This window comes from Schistocerca americana, chromosome 3 (assembly GCF_021461395.2).
Source record: "Schistocerca americana isolate TAMUIC-IGC-003095 chromosome 3, iqSchAmer2.1, whole genome shotgun sequence".
Lineage (NCBI taxonomy): Eukaryota > Metazoa > Arthropoda > Insecta > Orthoptera > Acrididae > Schistocerca > Schistocerca americana.
In genome coordinates this window covers 690,935,379-690,961,542 of record NC_060121.1, presented here as the reverse complement: position 1 = coordinate 690,961,542, position 26,164 = coordinate 690,935,379, and the positions used below count along the sequence as shown (strand labels likewise).

The window sequence follows — 26,164 nt, the reverse complement described above, 5'->3', positions numbered from 1 at the left end:
AACAGTATGTCATTCAACCTTGGTACCCTTACCAGGTTGAATTAACGAAAGAAGATCCAATGGAGAAGCCTAAGGTTCGTTGTGGGCTCGTTCAGTAAGTGCGAGAGCATTACGGAGACGCTGAACGAAATCGAACCGCAGACGCTGCAAGAGAGGAGTTGTGCGTCACGGACAGGTGTACTGCTGAAATGCGAGAGCGCACGTTCCAAGAAGAGTGAAATAACATTTACTTGCTCCCACATACGTCACGTGAAATTATTACGACGGTAAATTCAAAGAGACTAGTGCCGGCACGGAGGTATCGACATTCATTGTCCTAGTAAACCATTCGCGACTGCATCAAGGAAGGTGGTATTATTATAGTTGTAGTCATAAGTATCCTCTGCCACACACCTTGTGATTGCAAACGAAATGAGGATTTTGATGGAGATTAGATCTATTTGTCGGACCAGGACTCGAACAAATATCTTTGTACTCCGCGCCGATCGCTTTTATTATTAAGAGCTAATAGAGCACGCGTCATTGTCCGAGTCGATCATACTGCATGCCCATACCTCTCTCCCACTTTTACGATACTGCACAAAACCTACCTTGCGCTTGTTTGTGGACTAGCGCTCTTGGAAGACAAAGTGTGACAGATAAATGCTTTTACCTACAGCGTAGAGTTTGTTCCCAGATTGTAGCTTATATCCTCTATCTGAGTCAGTTAATAATGCTTCTGGCTATATCATGTGCTCCTCTGGGAGAGGGAATGCAGAGGAGAGTGCGTAAGCCCTTGACTGTTCCCGAAATGTGACAGTCTGCAGTCCTATGGGCTACAATGTACAATGCTCTCATTGTATTTTCTTTTTTTGTACATATCTTCCGAAGAAGGATGACACAGTAAACTGAAATATGCCGCTGCTTCCAGTTTATTGTTGTAGTTGTTCTCCACAACAGAAAAACCGACGAAACGTGATTTTTTTGTTCTTTCCTTTTTTAAATTAAACAATGCAGATTTTTTTCTGAATAACTCATTCAGAGTTTCCCAACTCGTGTTAGAATTCGTGACGACCAGGAAAGCCATAGCAACCAACCACATGTAAGAATGAAGTGCATCAATTTAATCATTTAATTTTAATTATCAAGTACTGTTAGTACTTAAATTGGCTACTTGCATCTGTTGTCATTATCGTTATTACTGCGCTAAGAAAGCCACACCGATTACATTATGCCAATAAATTTGCATCAAATGATCAGCATCAAGTCATTATTTTACTATTATAAAACCAACTGAAAATGAACACAGTGTGAAGATTCATTTGGAAATTCACGAGGCGATTCCCAAGTAATTTCCACGTTTGTAGTCGCATACGTTGTATTGAAATCAGCTAAATGCCTCATCGGATGGTTCGAATAAGACGTGCAAGCACATTAGCGCTATTTTGAGATCTCCAATGTATAACTGCCATTTAATTGTGAACCTTGGACATTACCTCAGTTGGAAAACCACAAAATCCCAATCAGATTATAGGCAACTGGTCATCATAGTGAACTACAAAGCGTGGGAGAAACGGGTTTCTGAAGTGTTGCTATCGCACGCGGTATCTTAAGAGTGTAACAGACGTCATCTCGTCATGGCAAACTGTATTAATATGTCAATTCGACAGTTCCGACGTAAACTTATCGTAGTCGGTTTAAGAGGATTAAAACGCACTACAAAGAGAGATATTTTCATCTAATCACTGTATTCGTTAGTAAGGCAACGAATTGTTAGTAATGAGGAATTTTAGTCACAAGTGGATTTTCCGAGGTTCTGAAGGATCTAATGATTCCAAGACGGTTGACCAGTTGTCGTGAGTTTTGTTGTGACCCCAGATGAATGGTGCTAGTGACAGCGACTGTTCTGTTCACTACATCTCGAGAAGTATCCACTTTCAGAATATTGGAGTTTTTCTTTATTGACTGAGTCTGATGCGTTACTTTACAGTTTTCTTGTATTAGACATTTAGAACTATGTAAGGTATAATTATTAGTAAACCAACGTTACTGTTCATACCACAGTTTTAAACTGAGGTGATAATCGAGAAAACCTCTTGTTAGCTACGATCATAAATTTCAGTTGATGGTCCTGTACACAGATGCGAAGGGCCGAGTGGAACTTAATAGGATTAACTGAAAACCACTCTAAGAATTCTATAAACTGCATTAATGTTAGAAACACTAAACCATGTTTAGGCAGAGAAGAGAACTCGGGCCATTTCTCCATTACGTATGTCTGTTGACACTCTAACTTCACTGCACTCGAGATGTTATTTTATTTGTTCATAGTATTGTGCACATTCTATCGCGATCCACTAAGTGATGTTTTACCAGTGTCGGTCTCTGCTCTACAGAAATGTGCTTTCTTCTTTCCCCCTGAGTTCTTTACTGATTGACAGTACTCAGACTGCAGTTCTTCCATTCTTCTCGTTTTGGCGATATCTATACCTGTTTTGAGCTAGAAATCCTTTCCAAACCACTGAATTTTTTTAACATAACTACTCACCAAGTGTCTACCTGTATTTTAAGCTGTGCCTAGCAACAGTGCCGTCTTTAATGTCCCGCAAAATATATTTTTCCTTTAGAGTACTGTGCAAGCATTTGTATAAGGAACGGAGGCTAGTGGTCGTTGAAAAAAGGAAGAAGAAAAAAAAAATACCCTGGGAATTTCAGAATTCAGACAGAGAGAGAGCAGTCAACTGATGGTAACCATAATACTTCTCCATTCATATTCAGACACCTGTTTGCTATGTGAGCCGGCGTACAGCCCTCACGGGCCATGTGCCAGCCTTCTTTCGTAAGGTGTACCGACGTAAGTGAGGTGACTTCATATGCGAAACCCGTTTTTCGCGAAGCGGCCTTGTCACAGTGACCGCCTCAAAACTACTGCTGCAGTCTCGTTCACCTTAGCTAGCGAAATGGACGTAAGCTGCAGTATGGCAAATAAATAAAAATAAACTCGTTTTCTACGAATGTGTGAACAGACTTAAGCCAAAACAGGTTGCGCTGCTCCTCGTCGATGGCTTTCAGACTGTTCACAGATACTGAAGACCGAAGAAGTCGGAGATAACTGATAACCTCAACTCTTTATTTGATTTCCCTTTCTTGAACAAAATATTCAATTTCAGAAATTTATGTAGGACAAGAGCCGCTCGGCGTCAGCTATCCTAATGTACTAAAAGGTGATGTAACAAGGGGCACTCCTTCTGAAGAAGATGTTTTTAGAAACATCGAAACCTAGGTCAAGCGCTAGGAAATCTATCTTTTGCAACTGTTTTTCAACCCTCTTTCAGAAATGAATTATCTTGTGTTTACTCTACAAAGCCGGCGGGTGTGACCGAACGGTTCTAGGCGCTACAGTCTGGAACCTCGCGACCGCTACGGTCGCAAGTTCGAATCCTGCCTCGGGCATGGATGTGTGTGAGGTCCTTAGCTTAGTTAGGTTTAAGTAGGTCATAGCGTAGCGACCAGAAACAGTGTGTTGGCCTTAAATTAAGTTTGCAGGTATCATTGGAAAACGTCGTTTCCCATCAACGTAACATAACTGTGCGTAACATAACTGTCTTCCTGTTTGTAAAACTCTAGTAGCTATTCACATAGATATATTGCACAACCCTTAACAATCTGGTTAGTAAGATATGCTTCTGTAGATGATTGAAGACTAAAAGCTTCTGTACTTCAGGAATCATTAACAAATGCAATTAATGATTTGAAGAGGTAAACAATCTTGGCTGAAGAGCGAGCTTAATTATTTTATAATTTGCCAGTAACACTTTTCGCATCTTTAGATTGATTTCTACAACAGATATTAAACGCATAGGCTGCCGTACAAGCGAATGCCTTAGCAGGCAGGGGCAGACATGTACAACGACACTTCTTACATGTTTACATTTTGTGATGCCCTTGTACAGGGCTGATTCCGTTTTTGGTGTCTTTTGGACTGCGTTATATACTCTACAAGGGCACTGCGCGAAGTCTCTTAAAACTCGCTATGGGCAGCTATCTACTGAGGTCTTTAGTGCATTCGATACGTGACTTCCGGTGTACTCAACACTATTTTACATCAGGGCACCACGCAATGTACTTAAAATACTGATAGCGATGTTTGCCTGCTAAGACATTTGCATAGACGGCAGCCTATGTGTTTAACAACTGTTGTGCAAGCCAATCTGAAGATACCTTAAACAAGGCGAAAAGCGATATTGACATGTAATTAAGGTTTACAGCAGGATGTTAAACCTGGTGAGTCACAGACAATATTCTCCATACCAACAGACAACATTCTGAAAATCGTTATGCTTTTAAAATGGTAAAAGAACTCTGTGTAGTTCCTTGGGTCACTGGGTAAGTGATGGACTACTAGGTTCAAAGTCCGGATTCAAGCCCCATTCGGTCCTAGGATTTTGTCTGTCATTTGGTGCCTGTTTCACTTCTAGTAATTTTACATATATATATATGGAAACATCAAGTTCAGGCGTGGTTCGGAGTGCACGCTAATTTGTAGGTCCCCATACAACTGGGTGCAAAAGGTTGGAGGAAGCCAAGAGCCTAATTCCGCCTCAAGACAATACTTAATAAAACTGTGGTATTCTAACCAAGCATCAGGTTGACGACGACTTTTTCGTTATTAACAGAATGCAAACTAGAGCTCGACTTGCGTCTAGCTGTCAGGAACAGTATAACACACGAAAAATTTCTCGATTCTCTGAAATGACATGGGAGGAAATCAGGTGATTTCTTCATTAAGGTAATAGCTGTTTTGTTCCCCTACATCTTCCAAGAGTGGATTAATTCTAAATAGCTAAAGAAGTCGCTGTTGACTATCTCTACATGTAACGAAAATTCACCGAGTCAGTTTAGACATTATACAGGGGAAGAAAAATGGATTTTTCTTCGCAACAACGAAGATAGGTTTGTTCCGCTCAAGAAGTGAACGTATTATTGACATTGTTTGAAAGAGGAAACTAGGCTGCTCGAATGAGTGCAGCAATGAAAGTGTTTCGGAGCGCAGGAGAATACGCACCCAAACGCTGAAACCGAAAGGATACAGTGTGTGTGGGTGCGTCAGACTTGATTAGCACACAAGACCACTTAGCCAATACACACGAAGTGACAAAGGTATTTCGGGCCGGCTTCTGGCATAACGGAAGCTGCCAGGCGTTCCAAACTTACACGCCGCGTGGCAAATTCCTGAGAGCCACGTGCAACAGCCCCACAGTTCACGCGCAGCGAACAGTTACCGTAACGGTTGTGCGCGTTACTGACTCATTCGTGGAAGTGCAGTGGTGACGCTGCCATGTGTACTTTAAAGCGATAGTGGGAGCTTGTTGTTACCTGAGTGCAGAACTTCGTTGGGAAATATGTCAAAGTCACTACAGTCACATCATTTAAAATGTCTCTTTTGGGAAGAATCAGTAGCAACACACCTTCTCTTAACTGAGGAAACAAGACTAATTCTATGATTAAGTCATTCTCTTTTCTGCAAATAGTTATTCCAACAGTGGATGTCAGGTCGTTACACGCTGAAAACTTCGAACGGACCTTCAGATGCCCTAAGATGGATCATTTATTAAAATATGGCTAGCGTAATGCACTATCGTAGTCCTGCCAGCGACATGACTCTTGTCCACCACGAAAATTGAATTTTACTCTGATAAATAAGGAATTTTTGCTAGTTCATGTGATCTTAATAGAAATTTATTTCGAACTCAAATTAGTAATTTAACTGAATGTTTGTGACATGTAACCAAATAATGGGCCGAGCGCCAAAATACTTATTTAAAGATAATCAACAAAATGTGTATAGCACTTCAACAAAATCAGTGTAAAAGTTGGGGATCACTATGCAAACACAAAAACTATACAGGTTTCATGTCACATATGTGTTTCTGTTGTAATGGATTTAAGAACAAAATGATACAAAATTTGAAGAAAACGAAACGTTTGTTTGCAGTGGGTTTAATATAAATAACGATACAAGTGCCATCATGTCCATTTTCACTCATTTCACAAGTTTCTCGTAAAGTCACTTATTCTCCTCTTTTACGAGTGGTATCACTTTAGCTAAATCCCTTCTCTTTTCTTCAGACTCAGTGTAGTGTTTCCAGCTTCACTTGTTGAAGATCAGAAGGCTTCACGTTTTTCTTCATGAGGTAATATTCCTTGTACGCTTCAATTTCACTAAGAGTTGACCGAACATGCCGTACCCCAGGCCGTTCAGTAGTCATTGTGATCCACTGTGCTTTTGAAATATGCACATTGCTGCGAGTCATGTATTTTTCAGCAGCTGACTGAAAATCGTAAAAATCTGTTTCTTGCATAATAGTCACTATGAATGGTGTTGTGTGCGTAGCTTCAGTGATGCGGCGAACTAAATCTTTTGGAACTTCACACACAGTTAGCCTCTTTCGTTTCTGAATACGAGGAAAATCACGATCGTAAGACATAAAAGGGTGTCCTTTCACCAAAAATTTGTGTTCTGTTTCCGTAAAGTAATCCTTTGCTGTAAAGTAAGCCCACGGAAACATCGTCATCTTGTTTTTGTTCCTCCCACAGCAGTTGTCACATAAGTGTAGAAATAAAAGCTTTGTGCACACGGGAAGTAATTTCATTGCCACTCCTGCCACATACGGTCTCATGCCAGAGAAACATGTGATTATCACCAACATCAATGTAAAAGTTGTAATTTGAGAGCTGTCAATGAAGGAAGAGTAGTCACTTTTTACAAATCCATTGCCGCTGTACATAATTCCGAGTTGGGCCCTTGACTCTTGATTGTGTAAGCTTTCATGGAATCCATAGCTTTCCTTGCTTTTCGGTGATGTGTTTCTAGCTGCAGTTTATTGCCTTTATTATTGGGATCACACCTCAATTTGGCTTTAAGAAGGTCACATGTAGATCAAGTGTCACTTGACAAAAGATGATATTTTAGCTTGGGGAATTTGTCTGTAAAGACTTTTGCATAGAATCTGTATGTGATATTGTTGTCTTCATGTTGCCTTTGAAATTCCTTAAATAAACGATAAACAGTCAGGTCTTCTCCTAAATATTGTCACCCGATTTTTCCCTTGAATAGTGGCTTTTTTGTCATGGTATGGCCTTAATATGAGCAACAACCAGCGCTTCATCTCCTTCTATATATTTCAGGTGTTTTGTCTTATTTCCTCGCTTTTCTTCATGTAAAATCTCACCACTCTGCTTCAACTGTGCTAATGCCTGAACTCTTGTTTTGGTCAAAGCGAGAACCTCAATATATGTTCCTTTACATACTCTTATTACATCTCCCTCTCATCATCAGGAAATGTGTAAAACATAGTTTCGTTTTCCTTCTTGGGTATGACCAGTTGTTCTGCACCTTCCTCAGTAGACAGCTGAGCAATTTCGATACTATCATCATATATTTTTGACCTTCGCCTCTTCACTTTGCAAACATGTGAGACAGTGCACAGTTATTTTGCTTCGCTGTATCGTTTAGTGAGTAGAATTCCTTAAACAACTTAACTTTGTGGTCATATGAAAGATGCCTGCATTTAAACTGACATTCACAGGATACCTGAAAGAGTGAAGCGGTATATGTAATAAGCTTAAATCAACATGCCTAGGTATTTGCAGGTAAGTAAATGATTTCATTGAAGTAGTTAGCTGTAACCTCATAATCAGAACGATGATTTCTGTCGTCACGGAATTCGTTTCAATAACAAATTAAACGCATTAAGGTACTAGAACATAACTTATGCAGATTCCAACCCTTGTAATAAAAATTAAAACGGCAGTCAAGGCCTACCTGGTGCTTGGGATCCTCTTTAGCTGGAACCATAGTGCTGTCTTTTCGGGAATTCCTATCCTTCCCTGTGTAATTTCTTTCTTTCACTTTGAGCACTACCTTCACCTCTCTTCCTCCGTTTTGGTGCAGTTTTCCTTTCCATTTTTCAATATCGTGTATTATGTGTCTGTAATAATTACTTCAGCAGTGTCGTATTGTTGCAAACAAAGCATAGAGCTACTTAAATTGTCAACAATTCAGACAAGTACCGCCAAGACAATAACAAATAACAGAGGGGCATCGCTCGTTAATTGAACATCGATCTTGTAATTTGAGAGTGCCATCTTGTGACAGCTGCAAATACTGTTTCGCGCTGTTCTGGCCCTTGGACCGTTATGTATGTTAGAGTTGGTGGTTACAGCGGAATTTCACCTATAACAAATTTTCTTTCTTTGGCTTGACCCGTTATTTACTTACATGCCTCATTTATTATAGCGCACTACTGAAAATGTATTCGCCCTGACATGAAGCCAACCGTTCAACATAAATTGCAGGCGCTTTATGCTTCAAGGAGCGATCAAAAAGTTTCCGTCTGAGGGCGTTGCTGCGGCGTGTATGCAACGTAGCGCGATTCCGACGCACCACATGTAGGCAAAAAATTTGTGTAGTGTCCACCTGCGTAGCTGACTGGTAACATAATTGCCTCCCATGCAGCGGGCCCGGGTTCGATTCCCGGCCGGTTCGGGGGTTTTCTCCGCTCGTGGACTGGGTGTTTTGTTGTCCTCATCATCTTTCCATTCCATCACTGGCACGCAAGTCGACCAATGTGGCACCGACTGAAATAATACTTGCACTCGGCGGCCGAACTTCCGCGGATGGGGCCTCCCGGTCAACAATGCTACACACTAATTTCATTGGCGTTCGTGTCTTTCTGACGCGCGTGCGGTAAATACGGAAACGTGAACTATGATAACGTTGTATCGAAAACGTCCAAACAGGACCAACGCGCTGTTATTCGTTTCTTGGCTGCCGAAGGACAAACAGCGGGGAACGAAGAATGTGTATGGGGCTGCCTGTCTGTCGAAAATCGTGAATGTGGAACGCTGCGCACAAGGGGTACTGTTGCTTCATGATAGCGCACGTCCCCATGTGGCAAACGTCCGTAACGCAGAAGTTACCCCAACTCAAGCAGCCGCTCTTTAGTTCTGATCTTACCCCGTGCTGTTATCATGCCTCCGGTCCCTGAAAAATGCTTGTCGGACGAGAAGTCGCAGCAGGCAGTTACGGAATTCTTCACGCAACAGGTTGGTTGGTTGTTTTGGGGAAGGAGACCAGACAGCGTGGTCATCGGTCTCATCGGATTAGGGAAGGATGGGGAAGGAAGTCGGCCGTGCCCTTTCAGAGGAACCATCCCGGCATTTGCCTGGAGTGATTTAGGGAAATCACGGAAAACCTAAATCAGGATGGCCGGACGCGGGATTGAACCGTCGTCCTCCCGAATGCGAGTCCAGTGTCTAACCACTGCGCCACCTCGCTCGGTCACGCAACAGGACACGGTGCTTTACCAAGCGGGTATCTTCAACGTAGAGCGCCGGTGGGATTATTGCCTCAAAGCCCACGGGGATTTTGCCTGATTGGCATACTAATTCCCCACTGCACGGTCTTCGAACGGAAACTTTTTGATCGCTCACTATACAAGAAATTTTACCAAACCATTGCTTCTTATTGCAGCACAGCGTTAATCACTTGAAATTTAAATCTTCAGTTTCATTCCGTGGGATTAGAAGAAGGATACATGGTACACCAAACATTTAGGGTTAAAAATACGAGTAAACACACGGTAGAAGATCCTTGAATGACTGTTTCGGGCTTAGAAACCAATAGCTGGAAATGAATGTTTCATGCAATGCGAGACACTGATTACTCGTGTTCGTTGACATATTACTGACTGTTGCGTCGAAAACAGTGGCGCTATTTTGAGCAGAAATACAATCGTCTCTGCTGTTTCAGGGTGGAATTTACCATTGTTTCTGGTTCGTGCCTGGTTAGCACTATTCGTTACAGGAACATCCAGACGCTATTTCAATGTATGATATAATAGGGAGTAGTGGCCAGAACGCCGAAGTAATGCCCATAACAGAGATTCACAGTAGCAGTCACTATAGTTACAAGAATTTCATTACTGTGGAAAGAAATTGGATCATTCAAACGGCAAAGAGCTAGCCGAGGTTCTCAACAAAGTATAGATCGCACAACAGAATTTCTCGAGGTGGTGTCCAAGCGAGGGGAAGAAATTTCACCTTAAAGAAGTGGAGATTCGTGTAAAATTTTCCGAAGATGATTGAAAGATTAAAACCAGATCCAGATCTTGATTAGACGTTAGTGCTTGGCAAATTACATGTTTACGTGAAGTGAAATGTTACGCAACAGAGGACTAGAATATCTTTCCTGTCCCGAAGAGTAAACGGTATCGCATTAATCCCATGTATCCTTCAGAGATGGATATGAGGGTGCTGATTGTGCACTTGCCGAGTGATAGTGACGTTAGAAGACGCATAGTGGAGGATCACGACAGTAATTGGGGACACGTATCCTCCACAGTGAAAGAGGATCGGTGCGGTGAGTGTTTTCACAGCGAACAGCTGGCATCGAGTAACAGAGTGTAGAGCGGGGAGGGCAGCGGCCGGTTCGGCGCATTACTCGTGAAGTAGGCCGCTTTCTCTCTGCGTGGGACGCAGCACTGTCACCGTAGCTGCTCACACAATCGCGAAAGGACCCAGTAGGACGGGTCGTTGACCATCTAATGTTTGCTAGTTCCATACCAATAACGGGCCGAGTAATCGAACTATTTTCTTTATGGTAGCCCGAGTCCCTGTGAACCTGTCTACTTTCAGATATCTTACTGCTTGCTATTCGTCTGGCAGAGAGTCTTTCTACCCGTGTTTAACGTCTTTCCGATGCGTAAAATAGTTATTTGCTTTTACTTTCCATTTATATTTTTATGTAATTGATTTCATAATTGTAACAATGAATAGAAAGTTCTTTGTTTTCGAGCTGCGTCAAGTGATGAAAACTACACGATCTTTCGGTCAAGCACTCCTCGGCCTTTGCCAAGTTCTCACTGTGACGCCACTGGTGATCGCCCCCTATTATGATTCTTGACTCAAATCGCTTCATTTATTTGATGAACGTTATACCTGTTTCTTCCTGAAAAGACAATGAATTGCCCTTCCTCGGCGTCTTCATGCACGGCAAACGAAATGGATGTCTTAGCCACAGCGTCTATAGAAAACGTACCCACACCAATCTGTACGTGTACGTAATCGGTGCCCGCATGTCGTGGTCGTGCGGTAGCGTTCTCGCTTCCCACGCCCGGGTTCCCGGGTTCGATTCCCGGCGGGGTCAGGGATTTTCTCTGCCTCGTGATGGCTGGGTGTTGTGTGCTGTCCTTAGGTTAGTTAGGTTTAATTAGTTCTAAGTTCTAGGGGACTGATGACCATAGATGTTAAGTCCCATAGTGCTCAGAGCTATTTCGTAATCGGCCATCGTAAACGGCACAGTAGCGTACTGTGTTACAAACACTGGTGGATCGTGCATGAATGATATCAGACGCTGACAATCTGATCCGCGAGACAAACTATCTAAGCAAGGTCTTCAGCAACAACGGCAATAACGTTCATCAAACAAATTGAGAGATTTCAAGCTAGAATCACAAGACCACCGACGAACAGCAACAAAAGAAACTCGCCTTCTTGTCGTTCTGTGGCTCCGTATCGGGCAAGGTAGCAGCCTGCTGAAAAGACAAAAGATCAAATCGATTTTCAGGCCTTCGACAAAAATTCGCCAACTACTGAGACCAGTTAAAGACGCAGCAGGCCTCAGGACACCTGCGTTCTACGAAGCACTTCGAGAACTGTCGCAGGTCTTAGGTTGGCAAACAGTTCTCACTTGGAACAACACAGGAAGGAGCATGAGATGTTTTGTCGCATACGCTTACTTGAGAATCGGCTTTCACTTGGCGTCCTTTAGAAAACAGCTGCCAGTAAAATTTGACGAAACCTGAGTCGTGTTTCGCACTAATGGCTTCTGGGACTGTGTAATTTAAAAAAAAAAAAGCCATTGAAATAGAAATAATAGATAACACCGTTAATGGAGACGGCGGCCTGCATCTCAACGCGGCATGGGATCTAGCGATCGCAAAGTTAAAGCACGTATTTCGAACGCAGGTACTAGTACTGTAAGATAGTGGAATATGCTTGAGAGACTTGGTCATATTATAGTAATATATTAGCATTTTGTGCCGGAGGAACTCTCTTGTCCAAAGTTGCCTATTTAGGATGACGAATCTTCCTTACTATACGGCGATGCCGCGAGCATCATTGAAGTCACAGCCGACAGCTAGTTTGCATAGGGGGCGTACCAGCAGCCCTCTGGCAGTCATACAACTTTATAATGTCCAAGGTGTGTTTGGCCGAAATCTCGTGTAATTTTAATCACATGACGCGGCTGGAAACTCGACGACATTTTATTCACTGATTTCTTAATTGATTTTAAAAGTATAAGCCTCTTTGACGTCTTTATGGAAGGAAAGAACCGCGAATGAGATTAACGGAAATACGGACAGTATATTAATTCCAGAATGAGATTTTCACTCTGCAGCGGAGTGTGCGCTGACATGAAACTTCCTGGCAGATTAAAACTGTGTGCCCGACCGAGACTCGAACTCGGGACCTTTGCCTTTCGCGGGCAAGTGCTCTACCAACTGAGCTACCGAAGCACGACTCACGCCCGGTACTCACAGCTTTACTTCTGCCAGTACCTCGTCTCCTACCTTCCAAACTTTACAGAAGCACTCCTGCGAACCATGCAGAACTAGCACTCCTGAAAGAAAGGATATTGCGGAGACATGGCTTAGCCACAGCCTGGGGGATGTTTCCAGAATGAGATTTTCACTCTGCTCAGGTGGTAGAGCACTTGCCCGCGAAAGGCAAAGGTCCCGAGTTCGAGTCTCGGTCGGGCACACAGTTTTAATCTGCCAGGAAGTTTCATGTCAGCGCACACTCCGCTGCAGAGTGAAAATCTCATTCTGGAAACATCCCCCAGGCTGTGGCTAAGCCATGTCTCCGCAATATCCTTTCTTTCAGGAGTGCTAGTTCTGCATGGTTCGCAGGAGAGCTTCTGTAAAGTTTGGAAGGTAGGAGACGAGGTACTGGCAGAAGTAAAGCTGTGAGTACCGGGCGTGAGTCGTGCTTCGGTAGCTCAGTTGGTAGAGCACTTGCCCGCGAAAGGCAAAGGTCCCGAGTTCGAGTCTCGGTCGGGCACACAGTTTTGATCTGCCAGGAAGTTTCATAGTATATTAATTAATTAGTAAAATAGGACTACAAGGAAGTTGAAAATATGGAGAGATTTTCACAATACCACGTGAAAACAGCAGATAGGTTGACCAGAAGTAAAATACGTACCGTGATTCTAAATGCATGATTTTACAGATCTGCATAGGTCATGTTCTACAACAATAATTTATCCATAACATTAGCCGCAACCACAACTTATAAAGAGGGTACTGTACTTGGATCTGTTTACTGTCATAAATTACCATGAAAAATTCTCAGGATGAGTCGTAGTTACTTTTCTAATATGACGCAGTTAATACCCTGGTTTGCTACCTACACCAGGCTGCAGTCGTACTCCAGTGCTCGTTCACTTGCAAAAATCAGCTACTAAGTATATAAACCATTTAAGAAGACCTGTGATTTATCTCGGGAAGTCATAGGAGTAACTTTTGACTGCATGATTGCTATTGAATTCAGCAACATCTTAGAAAATTCTAGATAAAAACATGCACGCAAATCAAATTAATAGTAAAAGATACTGAAGTTGATGCATATGCCGATGAAGGTAGTTTCCAATCCTGGTTTACTTGTTAGAAACACGAAAACACCTGTTTCTGTGTGACGGAAATGTTTACAGAACGCTTGTGTGGCGGTTGCTGGACTGTTTCACCCTACAGTAACGACTTAGCCGAAGTAATTTAACTTGCCCAGAAAAGGATGCTTGTACTGCCTCTCTTGTCTGCCATGCGCCTCACAAGTCTAGCCGCCATTTTACCTCACGACTCTATCACACGAGGTAACATTGCGTATTTACCATGACACAAATGAAGATATAAAACAAATTATGTTACTGTAACTTCCGAGACACACAATATTTGAACTTTAGCTTCGTAATTTAGTCAAGAATATGTGCCGCACCTTTAAATAGTCAGTGCCCACAGAGAATAGTAGAAAGCTCTTAGGTGTCATGAAAAACCTTGGATTAGGCATTTTAACGAGGTAAATACGCCCGCTCATAAAGCTAGATGAACTATTACTGTAAGATAGTGGAATATGCTTGAGAGATTTGGTCATATTATAGTAATATATTAGCATTTTGTGGCGGAGGAATTTTCTTGTCCAAAGTTACCTATTTAGCATGACGAATCTTCCTTACTATTAGAATTCATTTTTGAAGAAATCATATAGCCACGTAGCTTTCAGGACTTCATTTGAATAAGCAGATAATAGGAATGTGGAGCATGCAGGTATTCCTTTACCGAGGAAGCTAGAGCACTAACTGTGATGAAAGGCTCACATGCTCGTCCTGATTTATTTCTGTGGTGCGACACCCATATTCATGAACGATGTCAAGCCAGCCGTTTTATGGAAAACAAATTAAAACTCTAGTAGTTTCCAAGCGCTCACAATAGTATCTAAAGAAATCCAGTAGTATGCCTCTGCATTAAATCATGACGGATAACCCCACAGCTCCTGGTGCCTGTCTGTGCGACGGTGAGCTTCGTATCAGAGCCCATTGTCTGCAGACTAGCCTCTGATGCACATGTAAACATTCTTACATTATTATCCCTGCACGTCTCGCATTTTGCCTCGGCTTTCGAGAGAAAGAAAGCGCATGTGCACAGACGTCTGACAATGGCTTTGTGTCATAAATCTTTCACACGATAATGAATGTTTGTAAGAGAGTGCACCGTTTTCAGTGACGTAGAACATGTGTGCCTTTAAGACAGGATAATTTGTCGACCACCTATTCATTCGTTGATCAGAGGTTTACGGGAACACTTCATATTTCGAAGAATTATTTTCGCGTTTAATAAGCATCTGAAATTAAAATGATCCTGATTAACCGTAGTTAATGGTAATAACATACTTTTATTTTGCTTTGTGATTCTTTCTTGAACAGTCTACATACGCTTTAGTAACTGTCTTTAAATAAAAACCGAAGGTTTGGAAGACAGGTTGATATATCCTCGTTTTTATCACACTTTGTTCCCTTACTTTGAAGACTTGCCATATTGTGTAACATGTCTCACCTGATTTTCAGCTATTGATCCTGTTACTGTTATTTCTGCAAGTATTCGCTAACTTGTCAGCTGCAATCACTCCTCTTTAGCAAACTGAAATAACAGCTTTTTGTTATTGCCGCTCTTTTCTACCTCACTTATTTTTACCTATGCTATAATGAGCAAACCATATTTAGAGTTATGAAACCACTTCATTTCATTTCACAACCCTTATACATCTCCATTGTTTTTAACCACAAGACAAATGCATTGCTATGTCACAACAATTGCATTTTTTATGTAGCTCTATGCCTAACAGACTAGCAACACTGAAGCATGCGGCTTTGGAGGAATGAGATGTATAATGTTTTTATTATGGTGCTAATGGACACTAACAACTCAAATGTTTCTTCGTTTTATAAGTACATTAATAACACAATAAAAAGTCTTAAGATGAAATTCATTCTCACCACTGTCTGTCGTCTATGAATATCTTTTGTAAAATTACTGTAATCAAATATTCATATCAAAGCATATTAATCCTCTTGAAATTATTACGATAACTACTGGGCACTTAAAAATCAGGAAGTAAAGTAAAACTCATACTATAGGTATCAAATACAACCAAGATCTTACCGAGGATTTATTATAAAGTGCGTTCTGTAAAACAATATAGACTGCTCTGACTGACTGCACTTGAAAAATGATATTACCGCTCAACTATAATATAATACGTACAGTCACGAGACTCCTGGTGTATTTTTGTTATACTTTACTGCGATAACAGCGCTCCAAGCGGATATAAAGCTACTTTTCTGAACACGATATCGGATGAGCGCGAGTAGTACTATCTATGTTGATTTATAGCACACTGACCAAAATAATGACACCACATTTCTCTCTCTTTAATTTCCTAAGAATTATGAGAGGTATGAAACAGTAAATTACAGTATAGTTTATTTACGATTCTCTTGTAACCTACAGATATTTGCTGAAGAATGTCGTTTCCTTTTAAGAACAAAAAAAGCTAGTAAACAGCAGAAGACCTGGCCTGTTGCAGGAAGACGTCGTCTTATCTGCAACGTGAAGTGAATGTGGTACGTAGGAAACTTGTGTGGGGCGCGATACCTACAATTTTGAAGTACCAAACAAGCCACTACAACTGCAGCTGTTGGGAAAACCACGCAGATGTGATGTAATACATCGAAATCAGCAAAACTATTTCCCAACACAGAAGAAATCAATTACACAATTGTCCCTACATTGGAGCCGGAAACGACAAGATTCCTTAACACATTCGCTTTTGAAGTAAAAGTAATTACATTTACAAAAACAGTCGTGTATTGGGAAGTCGAATGAAGCGTAAGAATGAAGGAACCATTACACTCCATACAATTCGTTACATGTCAAGGAAACTGCTTATCACAACAGAACAGACAACAACGGAACTAAATGCTTCTCTTGCATGAAATATGTGTTTACATGCTCTTGTCTTCAGCGAAATAATCTGCAGTTATACACTTATTCGGAAGTATATCCTAAAGAATAAGTTGTAGTTTATGTCACTGAATCAGGGAGACATGGCTGTTTTTAAACACACTTCAAAAGAAATTTTCGATCACCTCGGTTCCGAGAGTTCCGGAACTTGTACAGAAAATTGGAATAGGGATCAACATAAACATCATTTCCGCCATTTTTATTGCTCTTGAAAACCACATATTGCATGTTGTACCACCATACAGCGAGACCATGCGAGGTGGTGGTGCTGCAGACACTGGTACCTCTAAAACGCAGTAGCACGTCCTCTTGCATGCGTACTATCCACAAGTTCATCAAGGCACTGTTGATCCAGATTGTCCCACTCCTCAACGGCGATTCAGCTTAGATCCCTCAGAGTGGTTGGTGGGTCACGTCGTCCATAAACAGCCCTTTTCATTCTATCCCAGGCATATGATTCTTCAGTTTCTCCTGGCGTATTTCTTGTTCGAACAGTCCACGGGTGTACTGCTGGTCCATAGTGTCCATCGGGCACAATATTTTGGGCGATCAGACATGTCGCCATCGTCAGATGCGCTGACGAACTGAGCTCCTGAGGGCGGGCTGCCGTCTTAAATCCCCTCCTCCCCTGGGAGGCGTTCTCTCCGCGGTGCGGGCCCGCGGCCGCGCGTCGGCGGTCGCTGAGACGCTTCTCACTTGGCACTATCACACCAGCTTGTTCAGAGAAGCTGTAGAAATACAAAAACACGCGAACAGCTTCTACAAGAAAGAGGAAAGCCTTAAGGTAAACGGATCCTGGCTTCCTGCACTGCAGCGAACGACCGTCGCAGGTAGCAAGAGGAGAACCGCACCGTAAATGACCGCGGAGAAGCCTTCGGACGTTGGCACGCCAGGTACATATAGTCTGCGGCCGCGAGCTCGGCTCCAGTTCACCACCGGCAATGGAGGGTGAAGCTTTGACAATGCCAGTCACTCGCGCTGGCGAAACGTCATTAAAATCATCAGATGAACGTCGCCCAAAGAATCCGAGACAGAAGCCAATAGGCAGTTTGTCAACATGTGGCCGCGAAAGCCTTAACAATTTTGTACTGCTTACTATGTTTTTACTAGTGTAGTAAATGGAATGAAAAGACAAAGGAAACAAGATACAAACAAAATGCCTTTATTCAACGCCAAAGTACTCTACATTTCTGACTATTCTTTTGGGAAACCTATAAACTCGCTGTAATGTCAGCAGTGACTTATTTTACTATCCATCGTGACACCGATGCCACACGTGCATGAGCACACATTTGATACATCTTTTCACTTCCGGTTTACTTTGGTTTCTTTGTCCTTTGGCGGATCGACATGGAAGCAATAGGCATCATTCCCTAACGTGACGGTTTGCAGGAAAAGTGGATTTCGGTGTCATATATCAATTAAATTATTTCCAACGTCCTTAATTATCATCTCCTATCTATCGTTGTGTGATACAAATCGAGAATAGAACTATATTATACCAAATTAGGCCTACGTTTAAATGATAGCGTCAGCAATATCCTTCACTATCGTCAATCCCTTCTATATCAACAACAGGGACATACTCCGATTTTAAATCAATGTCTGTTGCAGTTATCTCGACACCGCCGATCTTTATAAATCATTTCCTTGAGAAAACCTCTTGGACTCATCATAAACATATTTTTCCACTCACGTGCTGAGTTCCATACGCTTACACTTAAAAGCAGTACTCTCAGTCACCGTTAACAGTACGATAGAACCCTTTACACCTAGTACGTACCAAATGTGGTTCAGTGCTATGTGTTTGAAGTATCTCTACCATTTGTTGTGATTTACGATCGAACCATTCATAGAATCTCTTAGAGGCACCTTTCAGGTCGGAAATGTGTCCACTTTGGGGTTTTTCCATCCGAGAACAGATACCACATAACATTCTTCGCTAAGCAATCCAGTGAATTCCGTAGAATTCATAATGACGGACGGAGTGCGTCACCGATGACGTGGTGGGGAGAGGGAGGAGGATGCGCGCAGAACCGGCTGTTGGACTGGTCGTCCTCCGGTAATAACCCGCCAGTGACTTTCACCGCTCGGCAGTCAGTCCCCAGGCATCGCGAGCGACGGTTCTTCTGCACACCTGCTGGCGCCTGCAGGAGACAACGTCCACATGTCGCCCTCCGCTGGCTCGTCGTCCCGGCACGCCGATAGTCCCTTACCTCTGGAGGTAGGAAACGCTCAGCAGAACTAAACGTCACTGTCGAAAGAGAATGTAGAGCCACTCTCTCTCATATATTTTTAATACACAGCCGAAGTGGATTTAAGAGTCGTAGAACTCTTGCAGTACCTATACTCAGCACTGCAATAGAAATTTGTGTTGAAGTACAGGGCGTTTCATAAAAAGTACTTCGAACACATACATTTAATAAACTCTAGGACATAAAATTATGTAACTTGGGGCACATGTTTAGGAATATATCAAGTTTAGATTACAGATATTCAATATATCCTACACAAGCGACACGAGTCATATGAAATCGATAATCGAATTCCTGCCATACTCGGGTACGCATGTCCACCGTTACTGACGCTATGGCAGTAGATCCGGTATTTCATATCTTGTAGTTTCTACGGTAGTGTTGGTGCATAAATGTTATCCTTAATAAAACTCCACAAGAAGAGATCACAGACGTCAAATCCATTGACCGTGAAAACCAACTGACAAGCGAACCTCCCAATCGCACCCCCCTCAGATTTAGTTATAAGTTGGCACACTGGATGGGCCTTGAAAAACTGAACACAGATCAATCGAGAGAACAGGAAGAAGTTGTGAGAAACTATGAAAAAAATAAGCAAAATATACAAAATATACGCACCTTCATGCGCAAGATAGCAACATCAAAGATAATGTGAGCTCAGGAGTGCCGTGGTCCAGTGTTTTCTCGATTGATCTGTGCTGAGTTTTTCAAGGCCTATCCACTGTGCCAACTTATAACTAAATCTGAGGGGGTTGCGATGGGGAGGTTCCCTTGTGAGAAGTGCCAAATCACTGGCTGTTTGACGACCAGTCCAACGGTTGGGTAGAGTTTCAATCAGATATTCAAGCACTGGGCGACTCTGGCGAGGGAGTGCCCCATATTGTTGAAAAATAAAGTCGTTCCCGTTTAGCCTCGGGAACAACCAGTTTTCTAACACAGCAAAATACTACTGACGGTTAACCGTGTTTCCATGAAAGAAGAATGGGCCATAAATAAATGAGTGGGATATTACCAAAAAGAATTGACCTTTGGGTTTATCTCGTGCATCTTCAGTGTGTGCATGTGGGTTCCCTACGCCCCAAATTCGAACTTTGTGTTTGTGTACTTACCCACTCATGTTGAAGGTCGCTTCATCACTGAACACGATGTGTTGTGCGAAAGTGCTGTCAATAATTTTCTGAAGCACGTCAAAAAATGCCACACGTTTGCGTTTGTCGTCATGGCGTAGAGTCTGTAACAGTCAAAACACGCCAAACCGTTGTTGTAGGCAGTTGTAACTCCAGATTGGCACGACGAGTTGATTTTGTGGGACTACCCTGAAAGTGGTTAGAATTCGTGCGACATTTTCGTCGGAAACATGAGTGCGGTCAGGACTCCTTATTTCACATACACATCGTGTGTTTACAAGCTGTCGATACCATCTGCGAATGCTCCAACCATTCGAAGAATCAGTTTCGACCTCAGTCTGAAACGTCTTTGCACTGTGATCAGGAAATAACAGTTCACAAACTCCAGAACACAAATTTTGGCTGTGGAGTAGCCACTTTGTGATATGTGATGCTAAACAAGAAAACAGAAGGTAACCACCATCCAGCGGTAATGAGTATAGACTACACTATGTATCCATTCCTTTAATATAATCGAGCCATGGCGCAGCGATCGGTAGCTTGGCAACATAATACTTTACAATACGCACCTTCTTTTTGAAACACTGTGTACTTCTACCACTGTTGTATAACTGTAATCATTTAACAATAAGGAAACCTGTAAGTACCTCTTCATTTGTGATATATTACTAGACAGCATACACTTAATACTCAAGTGTTTACTTTAAATGAAGATATTATGCTTTTTAGGGCCAAATAGCTTATCCACATAAATGACTATGTGTCAGTAGTGTTACTGCACGGTTTTTGTTGCAGTGATCGAAAATAAGGAAATTAATTATTTAACAACCCAACGACGACAAAATCACTAGAGCGAAATGAATTAATCCAGCACACAGTCACTGATGAAATTGTAATACCAGGTGATCGAAAAGTCAGTATAAATTTGAAAACTGAATAAATCACGGAATAATGTAGATAGAGAGGTACAAATTGACACACATGCTTTGAATGACATGGGGTTTTATTAGAACCAAAAAAATACAAACGTTCAAAAAATGTCCGACAGATGGCGCTTCATCTGATCAGAATAGCAATAAATAGCATAACAAAATTAAGACAAAGCAAAGATGATGTTCTTTACAGGAAATGCTCAATATGTCCACCATCATTCCTCAACAATAGCTGTAGTCGGGGAATAATGTTGTGAACAGCACTGTAAAGCATGTCCGGAGTTATGGTGAGGCACTGGCGTCGGATGTTGTCTTTCAGCATCCCTAGAGATGTCGGTCGATCACGACACTCTTGCGACTTCAGGTAACCCCAAAGCCAATAATCGCACGGACTGACGTCTGGGGACCTGGGAGGCTAAGCATGACGAAAGTGGCGGCTGAGCACACGATCATCGCCAAGCGACGCGCGCAAGAGATCTTTCACGCGCCTATCAATACTTTTTTTTGTTCTAATAAAACCCCATGTCATTCCAAGCATGTGTGTCAATTTTTACCTCTCCATCCACATTATTCGGTGGTTTATTAAGTTTTCAAATTTATACTGACTTTTTGATCACCCAGTATGTATGTCAGTTGTTTTGCATAAATGCACATTTTAAAGCATGACGTAATACATGTGTTACATTGTCAAACGACAATGAGCCTTCCAGCGTGACCACAGACAGCCACGGTGCTCCTCTGACAATCAAGGGACTTGTTGAATAACGCAGTATGAAGCAGGATTTATAGTTAGATGAGCATAGGGTAATATCAACAGCAGCAGAAAATGGTATAATGGCAGTAGGATTCGTCATGAATAAGAAGGTAGGGCAGAGAGTGTGTTACTGTGCACAGTTGAGTAACAGGGCTGTTCTTATCAGAATCGACAGCAAACCAACACCGACGACGATAGTTCAGTTATACATGCCGACGTCGCAAGAAGAACATGAAAAGAAAGAGAAAGTGTGTGTGGATATTGAAAGGTTAATTCAATACGTAAAGGAAGATGAAAATCTAAGTCATGGGGGACTGCGATGTGGTTGTAGGGCAAGGAGCAGAAGAAACGATTACAGGAGAATATGGACTTGGTAGTAGGAATGAGTTCTGTAATAAACTTCAGCTAGTAACAGACAATACTCCCTTCATGAATCATAAAAAAAATGTTCAAATGTGTGTGAAATCTTATGGGACTTAACTGCTAAGGTCATCAGTCCCTAAGCTTACACACTACTTAACCTAAATTATCCTATGGACAAACACACACACCCATCCCCAAGGGAGGACTCGAACCTCTGCCGGGACCATGAATCATAAAAGGAGGGTCTAAACTTGGAGTAGGTCGGGAGATACGACAAGATTTCAGTTAGATTACGCCGTAGTCAGAGATACCAAAATCAGATGTTTGATTGTAAGCCGTACCCAGGAGCAGATATAGACTCAGATCACAATGTGGAAGTGACAAAGAGTGGGTTGAAGTTTAAGAGACTAGTCAGGAAGAATGAATACGCAAAAAGAGGAATGCGGAAGTACTACGGAATGAAGAAATATGCTTGAAGTTCTCTAAAACTACGGAGTCTGCGATAATGAATTGCTCACTAGGAAGTTCAGTTGAAGAGGAATAGACATCTCTAAAAAGAGAAATCACGAAGCTTGGAAATAAATAAATAAATACAAAGAAGGAACCTGCAAACAAATCATGGGTAACAGAAGAAACAGTTCAGCTCGTCGATGAAAGAAAGAAGTACAAAAATTTTCATACAAATTCAGGAATTCACAAATAGAAGTCGCTTAGGAACGAAGTAAATAGGAAGTGCGGAGAAGGTAACGAGAAATGGCTGCAACGAAAATGTGAAGAAATCGAAAAAGAAATTACTGTCGGCAGGTCTGACTCAGCATATAGAAAAGTCAAAACGACCTCCGCTGAAATTAAAAGCAAGGGTGGTAACATTAAGAGTGCAACCGGAATTCTGCTGTTAAATGCAGAGGAGAGAGCGGATAGGTGGAAAGAGTACACTGAAGGCCTCTATGAGTGGGAAGAATTGTCTGTCTCGTGTGATAGAAGAAGAAACAGGAGTCGATACAGAAGAGATAGAGGATCCAGTATTAAAATCAGAATTTAAGAGAGCTTTGGAGGACTTAAGGCAGAAGGGACAGATAACATTCCATCTGAATGTCTAAAATCATTAGGGGAAGTGGATACATGACGACTGTTCGCGATGGTATGTAGAATGTATGAGTATGGCGATATACCATCTGACTTTCGAAACAATATCATCACAATTTCGAAGACTGCAAGAGCTGGTAAGTGCGATAATTATCGTACAATCAGCTTAACAGCTCATGCACCCAAGTTGCTGACAAGAATAATGTACAGAAGAATGGGAGAGAAAATTGAAGATGTGTTAGATGCGATCAGTTTGGCTTTAGGACAGGTAAATGCAACAGAGAGGCAGTTCTGACACCGATAATGGAGGCAGGACTAAAGAATAATCGCCACGAAGGGTAGCCGCGTGGTCTAGGGGGCCTTGCCACCGTTCGCGCAGTTGCCCCAGTCGAAGGTGGGCGTGGGTGTGTGTGTTGTCCTTAACCTAAATTAGTTTAAGTTAGATTAAGTAGTGTGTAAGCCTAGGGTCCAATGATTTCAGCAGTTTGGTCCCCTAGAAACGTACGACAAATTTACAAATTTTACCGCTATAGAAAAATCAGAACACCTTGATAGGATTTGTCGACCTGCAAAAAGCATTCGACAATGTCAAATGGGGCAAGTTGTTCGAAATTCTGAGGAAAATATATATATTGGCCACGACATCTTGGTAGATGATTGTTGCAGTGTCTGTGTGTTTATGGGTTGCATTTTTTCATATGACTTGTCAAGCCAATGGCAGCACGGCATCTCTTGCCGCAATTGTCACAAGTGTATCTGACTGCTGAGGCAGGAGCAGTGGTAGCATTGCGAAGCTTTTTCTGCCTTAATCTGTCTATCAAGCCCTCATCATGCTTCGACATTCCAGATGATATATCATCACGCCACTCTGGTCTCATGCTAGCCCGTGCCTCCCATCTGTTTGTGCCGATTCCAAAGCTCTCCATATCTCGTTTACAGCAGTCCTTGAAGCTCAATACAGGACGTCCTACATGTCGTTTGGCTATAGAGATCTCTCACGTGGTAATCTGTCAGGATCCATCCGGTGGACGTGTCCCAGCCAGCGGAGTCGTCTCTGCTTCAAGATAGCTGAAATACTGTTGCAGTTAGTTTTAGATAGCACTGCTTCGTTGTTCACTCGGTGATATAGAACTTGTACGAGAAACAGGAAGAAATAGCAAGATTGGAAGACAAAGACCGAAGTGCTCGGATTAAAAAGGGTGTAAGGCCCTATTGTTCAATTTACACAACGAAGAAGTAATGACGAAAATAAAAGCAAGGATAAAGTGTGGAATTAAGATTCAAGGTGAAATTATATTAGTGATAAGATTAGCTGATGATATTGCTATTCTCAGAGAAAGTGAAGAAGAATTACAAAATCTGCTGAATGGAGTGAACAGTCTAATGAGTATAGAATATGGCTTGAGATTAAACAGAAGAAGACGCAACTAATGAGAAGCAGAAGAAATGAAAACTGTGAGAAATTTGACATCAAGATTGATGGTCACGAAGTAGATGAAGTTCAGGAACTCTGCTACTTAGGCCGCAAAATAACCCATGACTGGTGGAGTAAAGAGAACTTCAAAAGCAAACTATCACGGGCAAGAATGGCATTCCTGGCCAAGAGATGTCTACTGTTATCAGATATTTGTCTTAATTAGGGAAAGAAATTTTGAGAATGTACGTTTGGAGCACAGAACTATACGGTAGTGAAACGCGGACTGTGGGAAAACTGGCACAGAAGAGAATCGAAGCAATTCAGGTGTGATGCTACGGATGAATGTTCAAAATTAGGTGGACTGATGAAGTAAGGAATGAGGAGGTTCTGCGCAGAATCGGCGAGGAAAGGAATATATGGAAAACAAAACTGACAAGAAGAAGGGACGGGATTATGTTACTTTGTTAATACATCAGGGAATAACTTCCGAGGTACTAGAGGGAGCTGTAGAGGGTATAAACTGTAGAGGAAGACAGTTATTGGGTTACATCCAGCGAATAATTGAGGACGTCAGTTTATTTATTTTTATTTATTTATTTATTCATCCGTGGAACAATAAATATTGTATGGATGTCGTCAGATGTAATTGCTACTCTGAGATGAAAAAGTTGGCACAGGAGACGAATTCGTGGCGGGCGTATGGAACCAGTCAGAAGACGGATGACTCAATTAATGATAAGAGAGACAGTATTTGGTACTGCAGTATTATTTATAGGTGTTTAATCTCCGGCTATAATGAACAGATTACCATCACGTCTCAGAGATGACGAGATGATCTCGCTGGAGGCCCACCCCGATTGCATACAGAGAACCTGAGGTAATGAAGCTAAACGAAACAAAATATGAAGCTCACCCCTCAAAAATACGTATCTGGAATGTTGGTCATAGTCGAATAGGCTGTCGTTAAAGAAGTACTCTATTAACAACTGGAAAACGTTGTGCTGTCTGAATGAAAGCGCCAACGAAACATTACAAAGGGTGAAACAGCTCTCAACTTTGTTTCACTGAAATCTAATATGCACTGTCATTAAATGCTTACAGACCAACTTACCAGATATCTGTACTAATCCGAATAGCTGCCTACAGAACAGGCCCTTACCAGAAATGCCCATCTAGAAACTACAGTTCTAGTTTTCTGTGGGTTCCCTACATCACGTCAACCTAATGGCTGGATGGATTCTTAAAAATATCACGTTCACTTTTTTGTCCCTTTCTCGTTCAGTTGAGTCGTAACTACGACCTTAGCTAAGCGACGGAGCGACATGAGGCGGTTTGTAAGAAGCTGGACTCGCATTCGGGAAAAGGCCAGTTCAAATCCCCGTCCAGCGATTCAGATGTAGCTTTCTCCTCGTTTCTCTGAATCACTCGAGGCAAATGTAGAGATTCCTCTGAAAGCGAAGCGGTCGATTTCCTCCCCTACTCTGAGCGCCTTCTCCCTTTTAATACATAATCTTCCTACCCTCCGCATAGAGAAAGCCAGCATTGATGAAAAAAAGATCCAATCGCCTTCCTACATAAATTTATGGAGTCTGGGGATGCGACCAGGTTCTGTTT

The 26,164-nt window shown here is 42.0% G+C and overlaps 1 protein-coding gene across 2 annotated transcripts in view; it reads left to right on the top strand.

Moving 5' to 3' along the window:
• The window catches only part of LOC124605555 (proton-coupled amino acid transporter-like protein pathetic), a 75,422-nt gene that overhangs the window by 11,904 nt on the left and 37,354 nt on the right, over positions 1-26,164 (top strand). Inside the window, exon 1 of one of the 2 annotated variants that reach the window (XM_047137313.1) lies at positions 18,729-18,840. The exons of the other annotated variant lie outside the window; for it this stretch is intronic. Coding sequence (XP_046993269.1) covers positions 18,784-18,840 — 57 coding nt within the window. The 5' untranslated portion in view covers positions 18,729-18,783. Of the gene's footprint in view, positions 1-18,728; positions 18,841-26,164 lie in introns of those variants that run through there. 2 annotated transcript variants of the gene reach the window in all.